Genomic DNA, 23,533 nt, shown 5'->3' on the forward strand with positions numbered 1-23,533 from the left:
AAATGGTCACAAATCACACGAAACATCGTTTACGTGTTTAAGCCGTGTGCTTAACAACATAGGCCAGTCCCCTTTTAGAGACCCCTACTTGTTGCACCCCACTTAAAGCCTGGTGGTATGTCTTTTGCGGAGTAAAAGAAAGCGACAAAAAAATGTGTTTTGGTAACAACTAAGCACTGCCCACTGACCATGGCTGGAGTGTGTAAAGAGTGACAAATGTTTACAGCGTAACCTCATACATGCCAACATTTCAGGAGAGCAAAGTGGGAGATTTTTTTAAAAAAATCGGGAGAATGGGGCCTTGAATTGGGTAACTGGCATGTATGGGCTTTGGAAGTGGCTGCTGTAGGATCGGACTTTTGGCCTGGCAGGCTGTTGGCAGTGCATGCATCCCCCACCCCCCTGTGGCAGCCTGGGCTGAAACAGCATCCCCCCCCCCCCCCCCCCCCCCCCAGTATTTCGCAGGTCGTTAAAAGACGATTCCCTTGATAATGACGCTTTGTTGGTTTTTCACTCCTTCGAGAGCCCCTGCATCGCCACTCTTTGCTGGAAGAATTAGCACTTTACACAATACCAAGCCCTGTCAGCTGAAACCCCAGAGGAATCGAGTTTTTGCATGCAGGAATCGGGAGACTAGCCTTCAAATCGGTAGTCTCACGCCTGAATCGGGAGGGTTGGCATGTCTGTAACCTGTCGGCGCTGAGGTGCACACAGAGGTAGCCCTCTGCCATCTCCATTCCCTGAGCATTCCAGCTAATATTGCTGTCTCCGTATCACTTACTTAAACCAGATGACTTTGCACATCTAGGAACAAAGAGATTCTGTGTAAAAGTAAAGTCAGCCCTTTCTCCCCGCCATGCAGAGCTGTCCTCCACCTCTTCCCATCGATCTGGATGACGAACTTCTTTCTCCTGGCGGCAGCCGCGGTGCTAAGCAACATCTGAATACATTTCAACCACAGCACCACCCACACGGTCGTTTTAAAGTGAGTTGAGTTTTTGCCAAGAGCCATTACACAAAATAAGATAAGGAGAAATATTTAGAACCATATGTAAATAATAAGGGCACAAACAGGACTACATTACATATGTAAATTACACGGGGAGCAGTTGTGTTTCTGTGACTAAATAACATTAGGTTTTTAAAAAATGGGCCTTAATGTGGACGAACCGTTCGGTGCCCGTATATCATGCCTTAAAAACCCCAGCACACAGTTACCACCAGCTTAAAGCTTGTTGTATACGTTTGGATTAGAAATCAAAATTAATCGATTTCTCAAGCAGCCATTTTGATTCTTTATATCATCGTGAATATAGACTCTTATTCTGTGTAAAAGAGCTCCACTGCCTTTCCGGATAAAATCCATCCTGTAAATAGATGCACATTTACAATATAATGTGAAGGACTCAGGTTTTGAAAATATGTTTTTCTGAACAAACCATTCTTTTACAGCACAATGAAAACATGAAGACATGAGAGCCATGTCATGTTAGTGGCATGCCGCTATTGATTAACCGGTGAGGGAAACGGCCTTCACCACGAAGGCCAAGCCACGCGGGCCGTTTCAACACAACCGGAAAAATGCTTGCCTGAACCGCGCATGTGCCTTAACCACGCATATGCGTAGCTATGACAGTCAGCAGTCTAGATGTGTGGATGGGCGGGGAGTGGAACCTTCGGGGTGGGGCCGAGTTGGGGTAGTTTTTAGGACTGGGCCGAGTTTTAGGGCTCATGGTGGGGGAGGGGCAGTTTTTATGGGTGGGGGTAGTTGTAGGGCTTAGGACGGGGGCTCGGTCTTGGTCGTTTTATTATTAGCAGGGGCCAGGGTTTGAGGGTTCGGTGGGGTAGCTTTTAGGGCAGGAGCTGAGTTTTAGGGCTCACGACAGGTAAGAATGAGGCAGTTTTTAGGACTGGGTGTCAGTTTTAGGGCTCAGGGCAAGGGGCTGAATAGTTTTTAAGTGCTGGGACAGGGTGATTTGCAGGGCTGGGGCATTGGGTGCTAGGGCGTAGGATGGGGTGCTGGGGTATGCACTTTACCACGCATATACCTTTAGCAATCATGCCTTTAAAAGCAAAATTTGTTGTAAAGGCATTCATGGTGAAAACATGCATGGTAAAGACTCGGTCGTGGTTCCGACTGCGTGGTTTAAGCACATGTGGTTTAGGCATGCATGGCTGTATCATACGACCAACAGGTGCATATTATTAAAAATGCCAGCTGTTGATAAAAATGCCTTGTTCATGGACAGCTCAATGTAGCCTATTCCTGCTTGGCAAAACCCAATTTTCAACTCATTTTCCCCAAGTGTGCGGCAGTGCCAGTGGCAAAATAAATAACATTTATAAAGTTTGCCTTCTTCCACGTCACAGCCCATCCACCTGACTATGCTTTGTATAATCCTTCTCCTTCCGCAAGCCTCACCCCCTTTCCACCTTGCTGACTGGCATGCAAGACTTACAGCGCAAATGAAGCAGGTGTCATGAAAGGTGTGTCCAAGCGCTTCAATGAACTTGTCTCCAGCCTCCACAGGAAAGTCACAGCCATGGCACTTGGTGCTGAACAAGGTGATGTAATCTGCAAAGGGATCACAATGTTAAGGTGGGGGCAATGGTAAGACTCTTAAGACTAGGTACACAGATATTCTATGCATGTTTACTATAGAATGGAGTTCATGGCGAAATTTCATGTATCAAGCTCAGACTAGCATCACATTTGGGAACACAGGAAAGTGTACATTTTGTAGATGGCTACTCCTTAAACCTGCCCATCATCTTGTTCTCAAATTTGGGTGGTGGGAATGGAAAAGGAGTCCTGTAGCGAGGATATGTTAATGAGGATGTCTGGGCATATCCAGGCCCGGACTGGCTGTTGAGGGCACCGGGCAATTCCCCGGTGGGCCGCATGGTTGGGGGCCGGTTTTGGGCCCCTGGGGCCGTTTTTGTTACAGGGCCGTTATGCTGCAAAAACGGCCCTGTAACAAAAACGGTCGAAAACCGGCCCTGTCACAGAGCGCGGTCGCACCTCTCCCCCTCCCCTCTCCTCCCGGAGGGGGGGAGGGGGTCCGGCCGAGCACTTTGCCAGGGCCGGTTCTGGTTCCCAGTCCGGCCCTGGGCATATCCTTTGGGCAAGTTGATTATGTGGCACAGTATATGTTTGTCTTGTGTTATTTTCAGTAGGTACAACTAGTTGTTGTCTTTAGATAAAGGAAGTTAATGCACATGTCACCAATGAATTATTCTTGTCCGAAATTGTAAGGTGCTATACAAACAATTGTGGCACAAAGGGCGTCTTCAACAAGCAAAATATAAAAAGATACCTTTAATGAAAGCTGTTAGAATAGGATCTTTTAAGATGCTCACCACAATTCCAATCAGACAGACAATGTTGGGTACAGTAGCGGCTACCATGTACGGTGGGTGGGGGTTGTGGTGTAAAAAAAGGAAATTAAAATAAATAAATAAATAAGTCTTCCCCTCCTCAGTGATGCAACATCCTCCTTCAATCTTCTGGCAGGTTCCAACGCGGGACCCAGCAAACTCTCCTAGCCAATCCTGGCGCTGCTCTCTCCAGTATGCGAGGAGCTCCATGATTGGAAGGAGCAGCCTCCCTCAGCCCTCCTAAGAAACCTGGAGGCCTGCGCTTTCTCTAATCCAGCTGTCTAGGTCAGCTAGACTAGAGAACTTTAAAATGTGCATGTCTGGCTGGCCGTTTCAAGACAGCCGTCCAAAGGGATAAGTGCATTTTAAAATGGACAGCTCCCTGCAGCTGCCACTTGTCAGCACTGGCCCCATCCCAACACTTAGTTTGGGACGGGTTGCTGAAAATTAAATAGTAATAAATAAACATTATTACGATTTTGTTTTTCAGCTCTGGCCTGGGGCTTTTCTTAGTGGGGTGATGCTCCTCCGCTGAAGCGGAGGAGCCGCCCCTGGTTGGGTATACAAGTGAATCTCTGCACACTTTCACCGTTCCACATACCCCATCGAGGAACAGTCTCAGCTTTAGATTGTAACCCCAAAAAACCCGAACTAGACTCCCCCAGTCTATTAACAGAAGGAGTGTGGAAGTCTGGTTCATGTTTTCAGGATGGATTTCAACCTCATTTCATACTTTATTCACAAATGTCGCTTACACAGGTCTTACTCTTACACTTCTTTTATTTAAAAAAAATTGCATGTGGGATTCAAACCCTGAACATATTTGTGCCACACTACTTCTTCTCTATAAGTTCCTGATTGCTGCATTTCAAGCCCACTAACACTCACATTACATTATCATGCCATTCTTTGATTATGCTGTCTTGAGTGCTCATTTTTATTTGTGCAAAGCCTTAAAGATGATGGACCCCACAAATGCTTAATTTTACTATGTCCTATTCAGAAATTGCCATAGACCAGGGTCACAATACTTCTGTCCCATCACAAAGACTCCCTCTTGGGGAGAGGAGTTGTCCTAACCGCTTAGGCGGGTGGCCTAGAAACTGGGGAACTGGGTTCAAGTCTCAGCAGCGACACATCCTGTGATTCTGGGCATATCACTTAATCTCCCCGTGCCTAACAAAACATTTTTTAAATGAAGGTGTCCTCATGTAACGCAACTGGTGCTATGTAAAGCGTTCTGATACCCCACTGGTAAACTGTTACATTTTGCTGATTGGGAACCGCAAGTCTTTGTCAACCGCATCGAATGAAGGCTGGAACTCTGAGACATTGCAGACTCTGCTCAGCTGTTATTCAGTGAAAAATGGAAATAGGGAAAGATAATTCTAACAGCTGTATTTATAAGATTTTGGACATCTAGTGGTTGGAGGACAAAACTACTTGGCTCTCAGTAACAGGAGGTATAATGTTACTCTATGGGTCTTATAATTACAAGCTGGAGGTATTCTTTTTCTTGGGTCATTGAAAGAGGTGCAAACACTGGGTTCCTATGTAAGGCGTTGAAGTCTGATCCTGCATGAGTCTCAGTGTTCAAGGATCTGTCTTTGTCACAGCCTTGGCCTCCCTGTACTGCATTGCTTTGTTTCTGCTATCCGTTTTCTGGTTAGAAACCTTGAATTGGGATTCTTGCCATTCTTTTCTTCTGAGATCTAGTGAGAAGTCTTGTATTATGATTTTGCTTGTTTATTTATTTATTTATTTTTTTCTTAGGATTTTTTAAGAGTGTTTTCGGTAACTTGTTAACTTCTTTCTCTCTTTGGTACTTCTACATCCCTCTGTCATTGCTTGCAGCTTTCTTGGTATCTCTTCACCTCCCACTCAGTAAATCTGGAGGACAGTGCTAAGACTTCTGATGGATATCACCCTTATCATATCTCTCTCAAGAAGAAGGTAAGGGTGGCTCCCAAGGGCTTTCGGTACTTGGGTATCTTCGTCAACTCTGACGCCGATCTCTTTTTCAACAAAAACCTACTTGGCCCTCTTCAGCGTTTCAAATCCGACGCCCTACATTGGGGCTCTCTTCCCCTGACTCTCCTCGGGTGTGCGTCCCTGTTTAAAATGCTTGCACTCCCGCGTTTTCTCTATGCTCTGCAGAATACCTCCATCCTGATCCCAGACTCTTATTTTTCCCAAATAGACGGTGTATTGCGGGACGTGTTGTGGGAGGGCCGTACACAGCGTATAGCAATGAATAAACTAACTATGAGTTGGTATGACGGGGGTATCAGCCTACCGGATCTCAGGCTATATTATCAAGCATCCCAGCTGATTGCTGTCTATAAATGGGCATTCGAGCCCCGCAACAAGCCTAATTGCCTAACGGACCACTGGCTCATGGGGCGTGGCCGGTACAATAGAGCACTTTACACCGATCCCCGCAAACTCAGCTTAGCAGGGTCTACGGCGCGTACAGTTGAGATCTGGCATAGTGTCACCAAATGGTTGGGTTGGCACAAGCGATTGACGAAAGCAACACCCTTATGGGAACCCTGATGTCCTGGGCCATCTTAGCTCTTGTCCAGGGTTTGACAAATGAGATATAATCGGCATTTCCACGGTTAGAGACCTCTGGGTCAAAGGGAAACTAGCCTCATTTACAGAGCTCCAGGCTAAATACCAATTGGCTCCGTCCGAGACATTTAGACATTTGCAGATTTCCCACGCTGTGTCCTCCGCCCGGGCGAAGAGAGGTCCTCTCCCTGACTCGTCCCCTCTGGAAGATCGGCTATTATTGGACCCCGTGGATCGAAAGGCCATATCACTCACATACAAAGGGCTGGTCAACAACCTTGCTGACCCGATGCTGAAATTGAGGGGGGTGGGAGAGGGATTTGGGAGTGTAAGAGGACGACATGTAGAGGTACGCCTTGGCCTCGCCTCGAGAAGTAGCAATCCCCATGTGCATGCGGCTCCTACAGTTTAAGATCCTCCACCGGGCCTACTTTGATGTCAAATTGTTGTTCAAATTAGGAAGGTGCCCGATCCATTTTGTCTCCGCCAGTGTAACCAAGAGGGCACTTTGATTCACATCTTATGGTATTGTCCACGAATCCAGGACTATTGGGGGAAAATTGTTCGCCAACTCGAGACGGCGGGAGGCAATCCCATTGGAATATCTCCCCAACTGTGCTTACTCAATATTTGGGAGGCGACGGACCTCACACAAGCTGAACAATCATGGGCCTCTATGGACTTTATTATAGCGAAAAGAAATATTGTACAGAAATGGGGGGTTGAGGCTGTCCTGCTCCTGGTTGACTGGGCGAAGGACATGGACAGGTTGCTGAAAAGTCAGTATTTAAGGGACGGGGTTGCCCCAAGAAATGGGACCAGAAATGGGGAAAATGGAATAGAAAAACAAGGGGCGGTTGGGCACAGGCTAGTGTTGAATGGTTGTACGGGTGTAGCGTGCCACAGAGGTATCACCTAGTCGAACATTAGGTGTGACTGTCCATGAAATAAGAAGCGTTCCCTTTAGTTTGGGAGCGACCCTCTGGGCGCTGCTGTTTTGGATCGACGCTGCGATCTATTCTTTGTTTTACATCATATGACACCAATAAATAATCAGTTCATCAAATTTCCATCATCATTTGATTTATTCCTTCACTTTCCAATGTTGAAATTCACATCGTGAAGCATATTTTGATCATAAATCCATATATATATAGAGCTTTCCCAATGCATTTCGTACCTAAGATTATTTTAGAAGATTAAGGTTATTTATTTTGAGGCTAATTAGTTTGTTCCGAAAATGATTTTTATTTAGTAACTGTCATGTTTGAAGAATGTACTGCATGCTTATTTACAATTGAATAGAGAGACTGATGGACCCTCATTTATGTATATTAGCTCTACAGATTCCCCTGATGAAGTACCTATAAGCCATGAATAGCTGGTCGGATCTGCGGAAGGAGGCAGTTCTGCTAATGTAAAATTTAAGGCATCGTTTGATGTCCAAGGAATGTAATCGCTGCTCAGCCGGAGACTTCGGCTCAGCGAAGAGAGTTTTCAAGAATACAGGTTCGTTTAAATGAAAGTCCGTAGGAAACTTGGGTAGGAAGGATGGGTTGGTGCGAAGCACCACGCCATCAGGTTTGAATTGAAGATAAGGCGGTTTGATAGTAAAGGCGTGGAGGACACTCACACACCGAGATGAAGTCAGAGCAAGAAGAAGAGCAACCTTCCAGGTAAGGAACTTGATGTCTGCCCTATGGATGGGCTCAAATGGTGAGTTCATAAGTTGCGACAGAACAACATTGAGATTCCACGATGGAGGAGGGCGTCGAATAGGCAGGAACTTCCGGAAAAGCCCTTTGAAAAACTGGCGGTTAATCCTGGACGAGCAGAGGGAGGAGGAGCTATCCTGCCGGAAGCGAGAGATTGCAGCTAGGAAAACCCTCAAGGTAGCATGCGAGAGTCACGATTGAGCGAGACCCAAAAAGAACGGAAGAAGCTGCTCCAGAGTAGAGTGGATTGGACGGATATTTGCTGTCAGGCACCAATGACAAAACCTTTTCCACTTGAGTTTATAAGTTTTGATGGTAGACGGAGCCCTAGCATGAGCAAGGATCTCTCTGCAGTCTTGCGAGATATTTAAGTTGGCGAACTCAAGGTGCTCAGGTTCCATGCCGACAATTGTAGAGTGGAAGGATCCGGATGGCAAACCTGACCCTTGTCCATCGTCAGTAGGTCTGGACGAGGACGAAGAGGGCTGGGCTTGCACTGGAACAGAAGGAGCAACTCCGAGAACCACGCCTGTCTGGCTCATCGAAGGGCGATCAATAGAATGTGGCAGGGCTGCTTCCGCATCTTCCAAAGCACCCGTGGTACCAACGGGATCGGCGGAAAGGCGTAAGCGAATAGATCGCACCAGTCGATCAAAAGGGCATTCCCGCACGATCCGGTGTGGGGATGCCAACTTGCGTAAGATGGGCATTTCCGATTCTCTGGTGTCGCAAAGAGGTCTAGCGGTGGGCGACCCCATCAATGAAACACAAGATCCAGAGTCGGCTGATGCAGTTCCCATTCGTGTGTCGACGATGTGGACCTGCTGAGGGAGTCTGCCAGGATGTTTAAAACGCCCGGCAGGTGCACTGCCGTCAAGGTGATCTGATGACGTAGAGCCCAATCCCAAATCGACTGAGCCAGCCGAGACAAGCGTTGAGACTTGGTCCCTCCCTGCTTGTTCACGTAGTGCATGCTGGTTGTATTGTCAGTTTGAATAAGCACTGACTCCCCTTGAATTACAGGAAGGAACGACTTGAGTCCCAGAAAGATCGCCATCAGCTCTAGCCTGTTGATATGCCAAGAGCGTTGGGGTGGAGACCATTTGCCCTTGATGGAAAGACCGTGAAGATGAGCACCCCAGCCGTCCAGAGAGGCGTCCGTTGTGAGCGTGAGATCTGGCACGTTGACGAGAAAGGATGTTCCAGTCGCCAGGTTGGTCGACTGTGCCCACCAGTACAGGCCCTTTCTCATGTGAGCTGTAACAGCCACCTGGTCGTTAAAAGATCCGGAGATCTGACGCCACTGTACGTCCAGTTCCTCTTGGATGGGACAGGTCCGCAGTCTGCAATGTGGGATCAGTGCAATACAAGATGATGCCATCCCCAGAAATGACTTTCGTGTCCGGACAGACACGGACTGCTTTGATTGAATGAGAGACACTAGGCGGAGGATTTTCTGTTGTCGTTCGTAGGAAACTAACGCCTTTGAAAGCATAGTGTCCAAGATCGCTCCCAAGAAAATCCTGGTTTGCGCTGGTGAAAACTGTGACTTTTCGACATTGATGGTCAAGCCGAGGGATTGAAACACTTCCTGACAAAGACGACTGTCTTGGCTTAGTTGATGGCGTGATTGAGACTTGAGGAGGCAAATCGTCCAAGTATGGAAAAATTTGGAGGCCTCGGAGGCGTAGGTGAACCACCACAGGAGCCAACACCTTCGTGAACACACGAGGGTCGGTGCGGAGTCCGAAAGGCAACACCTTGAACTGATAATGAGTCTTCCCCACCTTGAAGCGCAGGTACCTGCGATGCTGTTGGAGAATTGGGACATGAAAATATGCGTCTTGAAGATCTATGGTGGTCATAAAATCCCGCTGGCCAGAAGACGCAAAATCTCCAGTAGTGTCAGCATGCGGAAAGATTGACTCTTTAGGTATCTGTTTAGAGCTCTCAAATCCAGAATTGGATGCCAATCTCCCGTCTTCTTGAGTATGAGGAAGAATCAAGAGTAAAAACCCTCCCCTCTCTGAGACACTGGAACCACTTCGACTGCACCCTTCTGAACAAGAAGACGGACTTGATGGTAAAGCTCCTCGAGATGGGGAGGAGGCGGGCCAGACGGTAGGGTATGAGGAGGAATCTTGACGAACTCTAAGGTATGTCCTTTCATCACAATGTCCAGAACCCAGCGGTCAGTGGTGATGGAGGACCACTGAGAATAAAACAGAGAGATTCGACCTCCAACACTTTGGGGATGGCAAAAGTCCTTGGCGTTTGGGGGTTGATCCTCGATAGGATGACTTTCCCCTATAAGGCTTTGAGGACTGCTGTCGATTGGATTGCTGTTGATTGGAAGAGTAACGTTGGTTGCTCGGATTGTAGGAGCGATATTGAGATTGTCCTCCTCGAAAAGTTGAAGAAGTGCCGCGTCCGCGTGCACCTCGAAAGGACTGTTTTTGAAATTGTAAAGTGCCCAGTGATTTAGCCGTATCAGTGTCCTTTTTAATGGACTCCAAAGCGTCGTTAATGTGGGAACCAAAGAGCGATTCACCATCATAAGGCATATCCAGGATCTTGGACTGGAATTCCTGTCGGAAAGAGGTGGACTTCAACCAACCCTGGCGTCGTAAGGCAGCCGCACTAGCAAGCTGGCAGAAACCAGTGCCCGTAATATCGACTGCGCTGTCAATCATCTCTTCAGATGCTCTCTGTCCGTCCTGGATGCGCTGCAGAGCATCAGCCTTGGAAGCGTCCGGAATGAGGTTGACCAGGGCAGATATGTCCGACCACATCTGCCGATCGTAGCGGCCCAAGATGGCTAAGGCATTCGCCGCCCGTACTGTAGTGGAAGCCATGGTTGAGAATTTCCGTCCAATGGCGTCTAGGCGCTGACCCTCTCTATCTGGAGGCGCGGTGATTGGAGACGCTGGATTACGGACCCGGCGCTGTGCTGCTTGAGTCACAACCGAATCCGGCATAGGATGAGAGACCAGGGATGCTGGTGAACCAGTTGGGGCCTTATATTTCTTTTCAAGCCACGGTACTTGCGCAGGTAACGAGTTCGGAGCCTGTATGAGCTTAACTCCCTCCTTCCATATGAAATGGATTATTGGAATCGTGTGAACTTGCTTGAAAGGCTGATTTTTGAAGTCGTAGAGGAAACAGTCCTCCTCTCTCTGTGTCCTCGGCAATTTAAAGCGCTGAGCCGCTCGATCCATCAAAAGATGAAAACTGACAATATCGACTGGAGGGGAATCTCCAGATTCTCCTGGTTCAGGAGAGGGCGCCTGCATTTGGTACTTGTCCCACTCTGCCATGCCGGTTTCCCACTGCACCATCAGGATTCAAGCAAGCCGGGCCGACGACGGCTGGAATGCCAGAAACCGGTCCCCGGAAGCTTGTCTCCTTTCCAGTGAAGAATTGGCTTGGTAGTCTGGTCTGCCCTGTTACCATGATGCACTGGGCCAGGGACAGACTAATTTGCATGTAGCCAGGTTCTGAGCTGGGATGGTGCAGTGAGCTAAAGAACGGTGATGGATCAAGCCCGGATCTTTGGACTGGGTAAGAGTGGTCTGCTTAATTCAGACACTCTGTTCATCACCACCCCCTTTTCTGAATCGTTTTTGGCCACTATAGGTGTGGCAGGGTATACTCAGACATGATTCCCTTGCTCACTGCACCATCAGGATTCAAGCAAGCCGGGCCGACGACGGCTGAAATGCCAGAAACCGGTCCCCGGAAGCTTGTCTCCTTTCCAGTGAAGAATTGGCTTGGTAGTCAGGTCTGCCCTGTTCCCATGATGCACTGGGCCAGGGACAGACTAATTTGCATGTAGCCAGGTTCTGAGCTGGGATGGTGCAGTGAGCTAAAGAACGGTGATGGATCAAGCCCGGATCTTTGGACTGGGTAAGAGTGGTCTGCTTAATTCAGACACTCTGTTCATCACCACCCCCTTTTCTGAATCGTTTTTGGCCACTATAGGTGTGGCATGGTATACTCAGACATGAGTCCCTTGCTCACTGCACCATCAGGATTCAAGCAAGCCGGGCCGACAACGGCTGAAATGCCAGAAACTGGTCCCCGGAAGCTTGTCTCCTTTCCAGTGAAGAATTGGCTTGGTAGTCTGGTCTGCCCTGTTACCATGATGCACCGGGCCAGGGACAGACTAATTTGCATGTAGCCAGGTTCTGAGCTGGGATGGTGCAGTGAGCTAAAGAACGGTGATGGATCAAGCCCGGATCTTTGGACTGGGTAAGAGTGGTCTGCTTAATTCAGACACTCTGTTCATCACCACCCCCTTTTCTGAATCGTTTTTGGCCAATATAGGTGTGGCAGGGTATACTCAGACATGAGTCCCTTGCTCACTGCACCATCAGGATTCAAGCAAGCCGGGCCGACGACGGCTGAAATGCCAGAAACCGGTCCCCGGAAGCTTGTCTCCTTTCCAGTGAAGAATTGGCTTGGTAGTCAGGTCTGCCCTGTTCCCATGATGCACTGGGCCAGGGACAGACTAATTTGCATGTAGCCAGGTTCTGAGCTGGGATGGTGCAGTGAGCTAAAGAACAGTGATGGATCAATCCCGGATCTTTGGACTGGGTAAGAGTGGTCTGCTTAATTCAGACACTCTGTTCATCACCACCCCCTTTTCTGAATCGTTTTTGGCCACTATAGGTGTGGCAGGGTATACTCAGACATGAGTCCCTTGCTCACTGCACCATCAGGATTCAAGCAAGCCGGGCCGACGACGGCTGAAATGCCAGAAACCGGTCCCTGGAAGCTTGTCTCCTTTCCAGTGAAGAATTGGCTTGGTAGTCTGGTCTGCCCTGTTCCCATGATGCACTGGGCCAGGGACAGACTAATTTGCATGTAGCCAGGTTCTGAGCTGGGATGGTGCAGTGAGCTAAAGAACGGTGATGGATCAAGCCCGGATCTTTGGACTGGGTAAGAGTGGTCTGCTTAATTCAGACACTCTGTTCATCACCACCCCCTTTTCTGAATCGTGTTTGGCCACTATAGGTGTGGCAGGGTATACTCAGACATGAGTCCCTTGCTCACTGCACCATCAGGATTCAAGCAAGCCGGGCCGACGACGGCTGAAATGCCAGAAACCGGTCCCAATAAGCTTGTCTCCTTTCCAGTGAAGAATTGGCTTGGTAGTCTGGTCTGCCCTGTTCCCATGATGCACTGGGCCAGGGACAGACAAATTTGCATGTAGCCAGGTTCTGAGCTGGGATGGTGCAGTGAGCTAAAGAACGGTGATGGATCAAGCCCGGATCTTTGGACTGGGTAAGAGTGGTCTGCTTAATTCAGACACTCTGTTCATCACCACCCCCTTTTCTGAATCGTTTTTGGCCACTATAGGTGTGGCAGGGTATACTCAGACATGAGTCCCTTGCTCACTGCACCATCAGGATTCAAGCAAGCTGGGCCGACGACGGCTGGAATGCCAGAAACCGGTCCCCGGAAGCTTGTCTCCTTTCCAGTGAAGAATTGGCTTGGTAGTCTGGTCTGCCCTGTTCCCATGATGCACTGGGCCAGGGACAGACTAATTTGCATGTAGCCAGGTTCTGAGCTGGGATGGTGCAGTGAGCTAAAGAACGGTGATGGATCAAGCCCGGATCTTTGGACTGGGTAAGAGTGGTCTGCTTAATTCAGACACTCTGTTCATCACCACCCCCTTTTCTGAATCATTTTTGGCCACTATAGGTGTGGCAGGGTATACTCAGAAATGAGTCCCTTGCTCACTGCACCATCAGGATTCAAGCAAGCCAGGCCGACGACGGTTGAAATGCCAGATACCGGTCCCCGGAAGCTTGTCTCCTTTCCAGTGAAGAATCGGCTTGGTAGTCTGGTCTGCCCTGTTCCCATGATGCACTGGGCCAGGGACAGACTAATTTGCATGTAGCCAGGTTCTGAGCTGGGATGGTGCAGTGAGCTAAAGAACGGTGATGGATCAAGCCCGGATCTTTGGACTGGGTAAGAGTGGTCTGCTTAATTCAGACACTCTGTTCATCACCACCCCCTTTTCTGAATCGTTTTTGGCCACTATAGGTGTGGCAGGGTATATATACTCAGACATGAGTCCCTTGCTCACTGCACCATCAGCATTCAAGCAAGCCAGGCCGACGACGGCTGAAATGCCAGATACCGGTCCCCGGAAGCTTGTCTCCTTTCCAGTGAAGAATTGGCTTGGTAGTCTGGTCTGCCCTGTTCCCATGATGCACTGGGCCAGGGACAGACTAATTTGCATGTAGCCAGGTTCTGAGCTGGGATGGTGCAGTGAGCTAAAGAACGGTGATGGATCAAGCCCGGATCTTTGGACTGGGTAAGAGTGGTCTGCTTAATTCAGACACTCTGTTCATCACCACCCCCTTTTCTGAATCGTTTTTGGCCACTATAGGTGTGGCAGGGTATACTCAGACATGAGTCCCTTGCTCACTGCACCATCAGGATTCAAGCAAGCCAGGCCGACGACGGCTGAAATGCCAGATACCGGTCCCCGGAAGCTTGTCTCCTTTCCAGTGAAGAATTGGCTTGGTAGTCTGGTCTGCCCTGTTCCCATGATGCACTGGGCCAGGGACAGACTAATTTGCATGTAGCCAGGTTCTGAGCTGGGATGGTGCAGTGAGCTAAAGAACGGTGATGGATCAAGCCCGGATCTTTGGACTGGGTAAGAGTGGTCTGCTTAATTCAGACACTCTGTTTATCACCACCCCCTTTTCTGAATCATGCCGGTTGAGGCATCATCATTATCTGTGTCATCGTGGACCTCTCCGTCCTCCCGTTCTGGAACTGCCTCATCATCCGCATCCTGAGGATACACAGTAGTGTGAATCTTGATCGACGTTTGAACCTGATGAGAAGGCGTCGGAGGCAAAGGCGGCGGAGCAGTTGGCGGAACTGTCGCAGTCGCAGCAGGTAACGGTCTAGGAGTACCTTGAGGCGTTGGTGGAAAATGCCGATTGTAGTCGTCCAGCATATGCTGGAGATTCGAAATCAAAGACAAAGACAAAGTAGCCATTGGAACTTGCACAAACTGGTCTTCAGCGTGAGACTCTTGGTCGCCGCCTTCTTTATCACTGCCGGAATCTTGACATTTGATGATGAGATCAGACAGACTGTGAGCCGCCCCGAAAATGTCATCCACATCATTACAAGAGTCAGAGTCAGGCTCAGAGGTAGTGGCAAACATAGGTGATGGAGGCTGCAGATCTGGAGCAGACAACTGGTGGCACGACAGTGGACGGCGATGGGGTGACGAATCTGTGCCAACGGATGCAGAAACTGAAGTAGATAGAGGCACAAGGGGCAACGAGGCAAAAGAAGATGGTGCCACCGTCGACGGTGTCGTCGACATTATCGTTGACGGTGCTGAAATGGCCGTCGTCGAAGATGACTTTGATGAATCCAGCATCAACGGTAGGCTCGTAGACGAAGCCGTCGTTGACGGTGCTGTCGTCGACGGTGCTGTCGTCGACGGAACTTTTTTAGTTGACATAACCGCCGACGAAGTCGTCGACGCAGTAGTCACTCCTGTAGACGGAGTTCTCGTCGACGATGGTTTAGTCGACGGAGTCTTCGTCGACGGTGTCTTCGTCGTCGACGAAGACTTTTTGATGGATTTCGTCGACGATGATGGTTTCTTTGTCGACGAGGTGATAGGAATCGTCGACGAGACAGTCTGAAAAGCCAAAGAAACTCTCGTCGATGTAGAGGCCTTCGACGAGCTCGTCGTCGACGAGCTAAAAGCTGACATCGTCGTCAGCGTTGTCGTCGTAGACGATGTATAGACTGCAGATCTCGTCGTCGGAATGCTCGTAGACGCTCCCGTCGACGATGAAGCATGTTTAGGTGTGGCAACACGCTGTGAGGCCGCAGAAGACGCCTGAGAGCCAGGTCTCGTGGGCTCAGCCGTAGTAGGTGCTGGTGTGGACACCACAGAGGCCAAAGGTAGGGCCAGTTTCTTCGTTTTAAGAAAAGGAGAAGGCATATCCTGCACACTACCACGCTTAGAGGCTGAAGATGAGGGTCTAGATTGAAAACTCTCAGCATCAGACAGAACAGAATCCTTGTCTTTAAGATGTTGGAGCCAAAGGAGGGGACGACCCTCTCTGTCCTTCAGAGTCTTGTTAGAAAAGGTTATACAAAAGTTGCAGCTGCCAACTTCATGCTCAGGATCGAGACAATAAATACATTTCTTGTGGGGGTCTTCTTTAAAAAGACGCAATTTCCCACAAGAAGAGCAAGGTCGGAATAAAGACTTCTTACTTGACATGATGAAAGTTCTGGAAACAAGAAGCAGTAGAGGAAAAAACTGAGCAGAGCTCAGGGAGAGTCCCTTTACACGACGTGCGGTAGAAAATCTGAGGGCTTGACCTTCTGAGGAGAAGGTTCTAGAGGGTGCTGGCGCCTGATTGGCTGTAGTTTGGACTAACATAATGACAGTGATATGTTACTAGTGTTTTCTTTCTCTACCTTGCATTCCTATGGAGGAATTGTTTTAGAGGTTCAGTTTTGTATTTACTTCAAGTTTTTCTTATGTTATGTTCTCACATTTATGTATATTTTAGCATTTATTGCTATTTTATGTACAGTGCACTCCTACTTCGACGACAGGGAATATTCAAGCATGTGAATCTATGAAAGACACCCCCAAATACTGGAGAAACAATGGTCTAATCCTGAAGCCCTAAAAGCCATCCTCAAAGCCACTTCCTGCACAGCACTGTGAGGACCATCAAATTTTATTTGAGGCCAACAATGGAACAATCCATATTAATAAAATAATTCCAGAGCCATCATGTTACCGAGTTCGTACCCTCATCATCTAACGTCCTCTCCAGCTTTCATACATAACCTTAAAATTCAAGGATGAAGTCTCACTGACAGGAATGAAGCCTAAAAACAATGCATCCATTTTGCGGGTGGAGAATTGGCCTGCTTCATGCATGAAGTAATTCCTCCCTTCCACAATCTATATTTTCATATTCATGACCATAACTTTGGTGGAATCAAACATACTCATGGTATCTTGCACAGTGCTAGAAATTCTACCCTTTTTGTTTAACTTCTTAGTGTGACCTTCAATCAATGGTTGGTGTCAGGGATGATTCTAAATGTCTGTCGAACACTACTAAATGTATAAATTTGACATGTGCATTCCACACTTTAGACAGGAAGCAAGAGTACTTTCTTTCCTGAATGGAGCCAAAACGGTAATACTTGATTTGAGAGTGGCAACTGAGAATTTCTTTTCACATGACCCATATGTAAGAATCCAGGAAACAGGTTAAAATTCAAGGAGCTTTATTCAGCAGCACAGCATCATACATGTAGCTTCAGAGTCCAGATACAACTGACTCAAAGTTGCAGAATGCATCACCAGGAAAGTTCTGAGAACTAGAACACGATGAACCAGGTCTCATGCAATTAAAGGGGAAGGAATAAAAGGCAAGAAACACAATGCAGGATGTAACACATCTCCCCCACAAAATGGAAAAACAGGAAGATTAGAATATGTACAGAACTATAATAAAAACAAAAGCAACATATTATACATAGTCCCGTAAAGACATGGGTCTCTTACGAACACGGGAATCTTCTTTGATTCTAGAGGCAATAGTATCAGGAGAAGGCCTAGAAAACTGATCTGGTACAGAATTGGAACAATTCTGAGAATGAGATTGAGTATTTGCACCAAACTGGATAGGACACTTTGCAACCTTGCTTACATTCCAGACCTTTCCATCTTGCGTGATGACAGAGTTTTTTGAAAACATTCTTAACCTGAATGGGTCTACCATATTTGCTCACACCCTTGCTAACAAAAGAAGGTTTCATAATCTTGACCCAATCTCCCACAGCCAAACCATGCTCTCTTGCCTTCCACCTCTTGTTATACCACACAGCAGATTTATTCTGTTTAGATGCAACTCTGTCCGCAATAACCTTGACATCCACAACATCCTCACAAAAAGCCTTACACTTTTCCTTGAACCACCAAGGACAAATAACAGAAGCTGGATCTCTTCCCTTAAGTAACTTGAATGGACTAACCTCCGTGGTGGTGTGAGGAGTTATGCGGTAATTCCAAAGTTTCTCTCTGAGGGTATTCAACCAATTACCCTTTTCCTTAATGGCATCCACAATATAGTTCTTTAACACACGGTTGAAACGCTCGACTTGACCGTTCTCATGCGGTTCGTAGAGAGAAGTTCTAACATGTTTAATATTACAAGACTGTTAAAATGACTGCATTTCTGAAGAGACCAATTGAACTCCATTGTCTGACACCAAAACAGAAGGACAACCTTCTCTAGAAAATACTTCCTGAAAGAACAAAATAATTACCTCAGAAGTGATTTTTGACACAAATTTTACTTCTGGCCATTTTGAATGGTAATCGATAATTACAAGAGCAAAACGAGAAGACTCAGGTAAAATATTAAACGGACCAGAAATGTCAAAGGCAATTTTGTTCCACGGAACTTCAGGCCACACTACTGACTTAAGGGGTGGAACAACAACTTTCAACATCTTGTCTTTGTCACAACACTCACTGCATTCCCTAACCACACGATCTACAAACCTGTCCAAACCTGGCCACCAAAAATTCAACCTAATAAGACGCTTCATGGCAGAGATTCCAGGATGGGTTTTGTGCGCCAACTTGAGTATCAACTCCTGAACACCAACCGGTGGAACACACTTGTCACCTTTAAAAACCAAATTACCTTCACAGAACAATTCATCAGCAACATTAAAAAACAGCACAATATCTTCTCTGATATTGGCTTTTCTGGGCCAACCTTCCAACAAGTATTTCCTCAATGTAGTTAACTTATCATCTTCTTCCTGACACTTGAACCAAAACTGTTCAGTAATCTCTTGATACTGAGTATCAACAAAATCCTGCAAACTAGACACAAAGTCTACATCTTTACACCCACTTACGCTGTCAACCAAACTAAGACAAGGAAGACGTGATAGGCAATCAGCCGTAACATTTTTCTTTCCAGGTTTATATTCCACCGTAAAGCTATATTCCTGCAACTTAGATGTCAAACGTGCAATCCTCGCTGTAGAATTCCATCCTCCTCCCACTGATAGAATATGGACAAGAGGCTTGTGATCAGTTCTCAAAATGAACTTACTACCCCAAATGTAGATTCTATAATGTTCTATAGCCCACACACATGACAGTAACTCTCGCTCAATAACTGCATACCTGCGCTCGGTCTCACTCAGCGTCCTGGATGAAAAAGCCACATTCCACTCTGACACACCATCTGTTTGGGAAAGCACACACCCCAAACTGTACAATCTCGCATCCGTGGTAATTATACATTTTTTTCCCATCCTAAAGGGTCTTAAAGTTGGTGAATTGACAATGTTCTTTTTGATCTCAGAAAAAGCCTTTTCTTGCTCTGTGTCCCAAACAAATTCATTCTTTTGTCTCAAAAGTTTCCTCAAAGGCTCCATTTTAGTAGCAAAATTAGCAACAAATTTGCTGTAATACTCACACATGCCCGAAAAGGACAGAAGCTGTTCCTTAGTACTAGGAGCTGGAGCATTAAGAATGGCTTCCACATTAGATTTATTTGGAACCAAACCTTCCCCTGAAAGAGTATGCCCCAAATACTCCACTGATTTTCTAAACAAATTGCATTTATGTGCTTTAAGAGTGAGACCATAGTTTTGCAATCTGGAACACACTTCATCAAGGTGGGCAGAATGTTCAGCATTATTTTTAGAAAAAATCAGAATGTCATCCTGAAAGCACTTAACGTAAGAATCAAGGTCTCTAAAAATCTGAAACATTACACGCTGAAAAACAGAAGCGGCAGAAGCCAACCCAAATGGCATTCTTCTGTACTGCAAAAAACCCATGGGTGTAATAAAGGCAGTGAATTTTTTAGATTCTTCTGTTAACTCTATTTGATGGTACGCTGACCTAAGGTCCAGGGTGGAAAAGATCTGCGCACCATCAAAAAGTGAAACCAATTCATTGATATTTGGAAGCGGTGACAATCTATAACAATGTTTGAATTAAGAGCCCTCAAATCAATACAGACTCTCAACTTTTGATCAGGTTTTCATACGAGAACTATGGGTGAAACCCATTCAGATGACTCTATGGGTTCGATGATATTATCCTCCAAAAGATCATCCAGCATATCCTTTAATTCAGATCTAACATTAAGAGGTACACCTCTCAATTTCTGCTTCACAGGAATAGCACCATCTTTTAACACTATTTTGTGTGCAAAGCCTTTCAACTTTCCTAGTTGATCGCAAAAGACTTTGTCAAATTTTTTACTCCAAAAAGAGGTAACATCCTCTTCCCCGTCACTAATGCTATTAACCATCTCCTGATCACTACAAAGCTCAATGGGATCCTTAGCTCGTGGATTCAATTTGATACCAAGTTCCCATTGATCTTGCCATCCAAGAACATTTACTCCCTTGAAAGCTATGTACAGTTTGATATAAGCAAACCTACCTCTGAAAGTTAAAGGCACATTAAAAAATCCCTCAATAGAAATATTGCTTCCATTAAAACTCTCAGCTAAAATATCAGAAGGTTGTAATTTAGAAAAATCACATACATCATGTAACTTCTCATCAAAGTATTGTTTAGTAATAATGGTCCATGGGGACCCAGAATCTACCATCAATTCAACATCAATCCCAAAAATGTCAAACATGCATTTAGGTGATTTCTTACTAGTCAAAACAATAGTACCACTTTGTATAATGGAAACAACATAGCCTCTTGTAACTTCTTGTGATGTGGTTTCTGAATTATTAACAGAAGACACCTTAGCAGGAGTAGGATAATTAGAAATAGAACGTGACTGTCCTGCTCGCCCTTGTGTATTAAAACGTTTTTCCCTGAAGACATTGCTAAAGTGTCCCATTTTACCGCATACATTGCAAGTTCTATTCAGGGTAGGACAACCTTGAAAAGAGGCGATGTGTGACTTATTGCCACACCTAAAACAAGAAACTGAATTGCTGTTAAAATCAAGTTTCTTGTAATTACCACTTGACACATTTTTAGTACTTGGATATATAGTAGTAGAATTTTTCCCTTCATTTCTGGGCTTAACCAAGCATACTTCTTCCTCAACATTAGTTTTATTGCTATTGGCACTATGTTTGTCTACAATATTCATCCACTTTTCGGACATCTCTATAGATTTAGCAATAGCAATACTTTCTTCCAAACTTCGATCACCTAAACACCATAATTTATCTTGGACCTTCTTATTATTGATGTGAACAATGATTTGGTCACGTATCATTTCATCAGCCAATGTACCAAAGTTGCAACGTAAAGTTAGTGCTCTTAGAGAAGTGAGAAAATCATCAAATGATTCATCCTGTTTCTGCGCCCTGTTATAAAATTTAAAACGATTAAGAGCAATATTGGCAGTAGGTTTAAACCTTTTTTCTAGTCTAGCAAGTGCTTCAGAGTAAACATTAAGGTTATCACCACTTCCAGAAGGAGCAGAAACTTGAGGCAAAGTTCTAAAAATCTCTTGCCCTTCTGAGCCTAAACAATGCAACAATATACTCTTTTTCCTCTCTGCACCCATTCGTTCTCCATCAATGGCCCTCATATAATTAAAGAATTCCTCCTTCCATCTTGCCCAAGGCAAAGGAGGATCGCCCTTGATTTGTAAAAATTTTGCAGGAGGGTCAAATTGCATTTTAAATAAAGTAAGTAATAGAAACAGTAACAATAAGCAAATAACGTAAGTAGAATGTCCTAAAAGTACTGTATAATACAAGATACAAGATGTAAATGGCAATGAAGTATAAGGAAATAAATGTACTTAAATATGGAATACTGTAGTAAAACAAATATAGATGAAAGTCAGAATGTTGGCAAAAGGAGATAAGTAGTTCCTCTTGAAGAAAGTACCTTTGTAGAATCCAGTGAAAATGTAGCAAAACGGAGAATAAATGAAAAGGAAAACACAGCACAGTATTGTTTAAGTACTGCAAAGCGTTTCTGTTTAGCAAAATAAAGAAAGCGGCATCTCCGTGGTTAAAATAAACCAAGCGTCGTTCAAGAAATACGATGAAATCGTTGCAGCGTTGTTCAAGAAATACGATGAAATCGTTGCTAGGTAACAGAATGCCTAGAGAACAAGATGGCGGCACGTTGCACGCAGCGTCAATGCGTGTGATGTCGGCACGTTGCACGCAGCATTAATGCGTGTGATGTCACAAGGAAGTAGTCGCGTGATACCTTGGCAGCAGCGCAAGACGCTATGCGTTGAGATGCTGGTTGCTAAGGAAAACTGAAGATCTGACGTTTGAGATAAAAACAACGGTTGCCAGGCGATGCTACAATGACGCGCACAAGTAGCGCTGACGTCTCAATGCTTCGGTTCGCTTAGCTCGGAATCAGGCAGCAGGCTGGAACCTTCGTTCAGGCAGCAAGTTCCACAACTCAGCGTTGAACAGGTAGAAGAAGTTGAAAGATGCACAAGTCTAAATTTGATAAATATTGCACAAAAATGAGCCGTAAATTCTCCCAGGCAGTGAGAGAAAGCAAGAATTAAATCCACAAAGGCACCAATCCAAAGTAAACATTTTCTTCAAAGATTAGGAGGCAAAATATCAATAGAAATCCTAAAAATAGTCCCAAAGGAATAAAACAGGGTTCACTCCGCTCCTGTGCTGTAGATGGCTGGAGTCCTCATCGCCAAAAATTTTAAGAATCCAGGAAACAGGTTAAAATTCAAGGAGCTTTATTCAGCAGCACAGCATCATACATGTAGCTTCAGAGTCCAGATACAACTGACTCAAAGTTGCAGAATGCATCACCAGGAAAGTTCTGAGAACTAGAACACGATGAACCAGGTCTCATGCAATTAAAGGGGAAGGAATAAAAGGCAAGAAACACAATGCAGGATGTAACACCATAATTCTGGATCTGCCTTACGCCACAATAAAAAAAAGGCAAAACAATCTAGTAGTTACATCGAATGTTCAACAAACAATTTAAAAAGAAAAGGGAAGGGTCAGAACTTAAAGTAAAATGCTTTCCAATGCCTAATTTACTTTCTGGGCTCAGAACTAAAACATGCTCCAGCTATTTGCTCTTCTACAGTAACACAGGAAGCAGGTTTATTGGGCTCCAGGAGAAGAGATAGTTGTTTTTCAGTCATGTGCAACTTCAACCTCAAATGCGAGCTGAGTGACCACAGAAGCCAGACTCTGTCCCAATACCATAACAGTGTTTTTTATGCAAGTACCTGTGCATTCATGTAATATGGAATGCAGGAGAAAATTAAAATATAAACCAAAGGTCTGCTCTTTAGTCATTCTCTGGCATAAAGATGCCAGTTGCTGTACTTTTACAGACAAGCTGGGAGGGCTGGGATACAACACGACGAGCATGGTGGAGGGGTGGATGTAGCACTCGAGGGAGGGAGAGAGTCAGAAAAGAGATGCACTCTTGTAGAGTGTTGAAGGAAAGAGAAAAAAGTAGCTCCCTGAATTCTGAACAGTGGAATAAACAAGTCATCAATCAAAATGATGGTAAAGAAGCTATGCTCCAGGGGAAGGGAAAACACAAGAAGAAGATAATACATCCAGTAAGAAATAAGCAGATGACAGTACTAAGAAAGCCAACTAATGATAAGCCGTGGGTGGGCCCTTAACTCAATGCAAGTTTTTTGTATGGCCCACAATAGGTCTTTCGACAACAGATAGGTAGAAGCTGCTTGTAGGCAACACCTAACAAGCATTTGCAATGTAATATGTCTCACATTTTACGAGAGTTTGAGCTATTGGCCTTGTGAATGACAATGCCTTTTGTTTATAAAACAGATAAATAATAGGCATTG

At 45.8% G+C, this 23,533-nt stretch overlaps 1 protein-coding gene across 1 annotated transcript in view; it reads right to left on the reverse strand.

The window, feature by feature from the left end:
• Positions 1-23,533, reverse strand: part of LDB3 (LIM domain binding 3) — a 487,331-nt gene that overhangs the window by 35,694 nt on the left and 428,104 nt on the right. Inside the window, exon 15 of the mRNA XM_086922025.1 lies at positions 2,460-2,575. Within this exon, the coding sequence (XP_086778151.1) occupies positions 2,460-2,575 (116 nt within the window). The remainder of the gene's footprint in view (positions 1-2,459; positions 2,576-23,533) is intronic.

The sequence above is a fragment of the Lissotriton vulgaris genome, chromosome 5 (genome assembly GCF_964263255.1).
Source record: "Lissotriton vulgaris chromosome 5, aLisVul1.2, whole genome shotgun sequence".
NCBI classification, from domain to species: Eukaryota; Metazoa; Chordata; class Amphibia; order Caudata; family Salamandridae; genus Lissotriton; species Lissotriton vulgaris.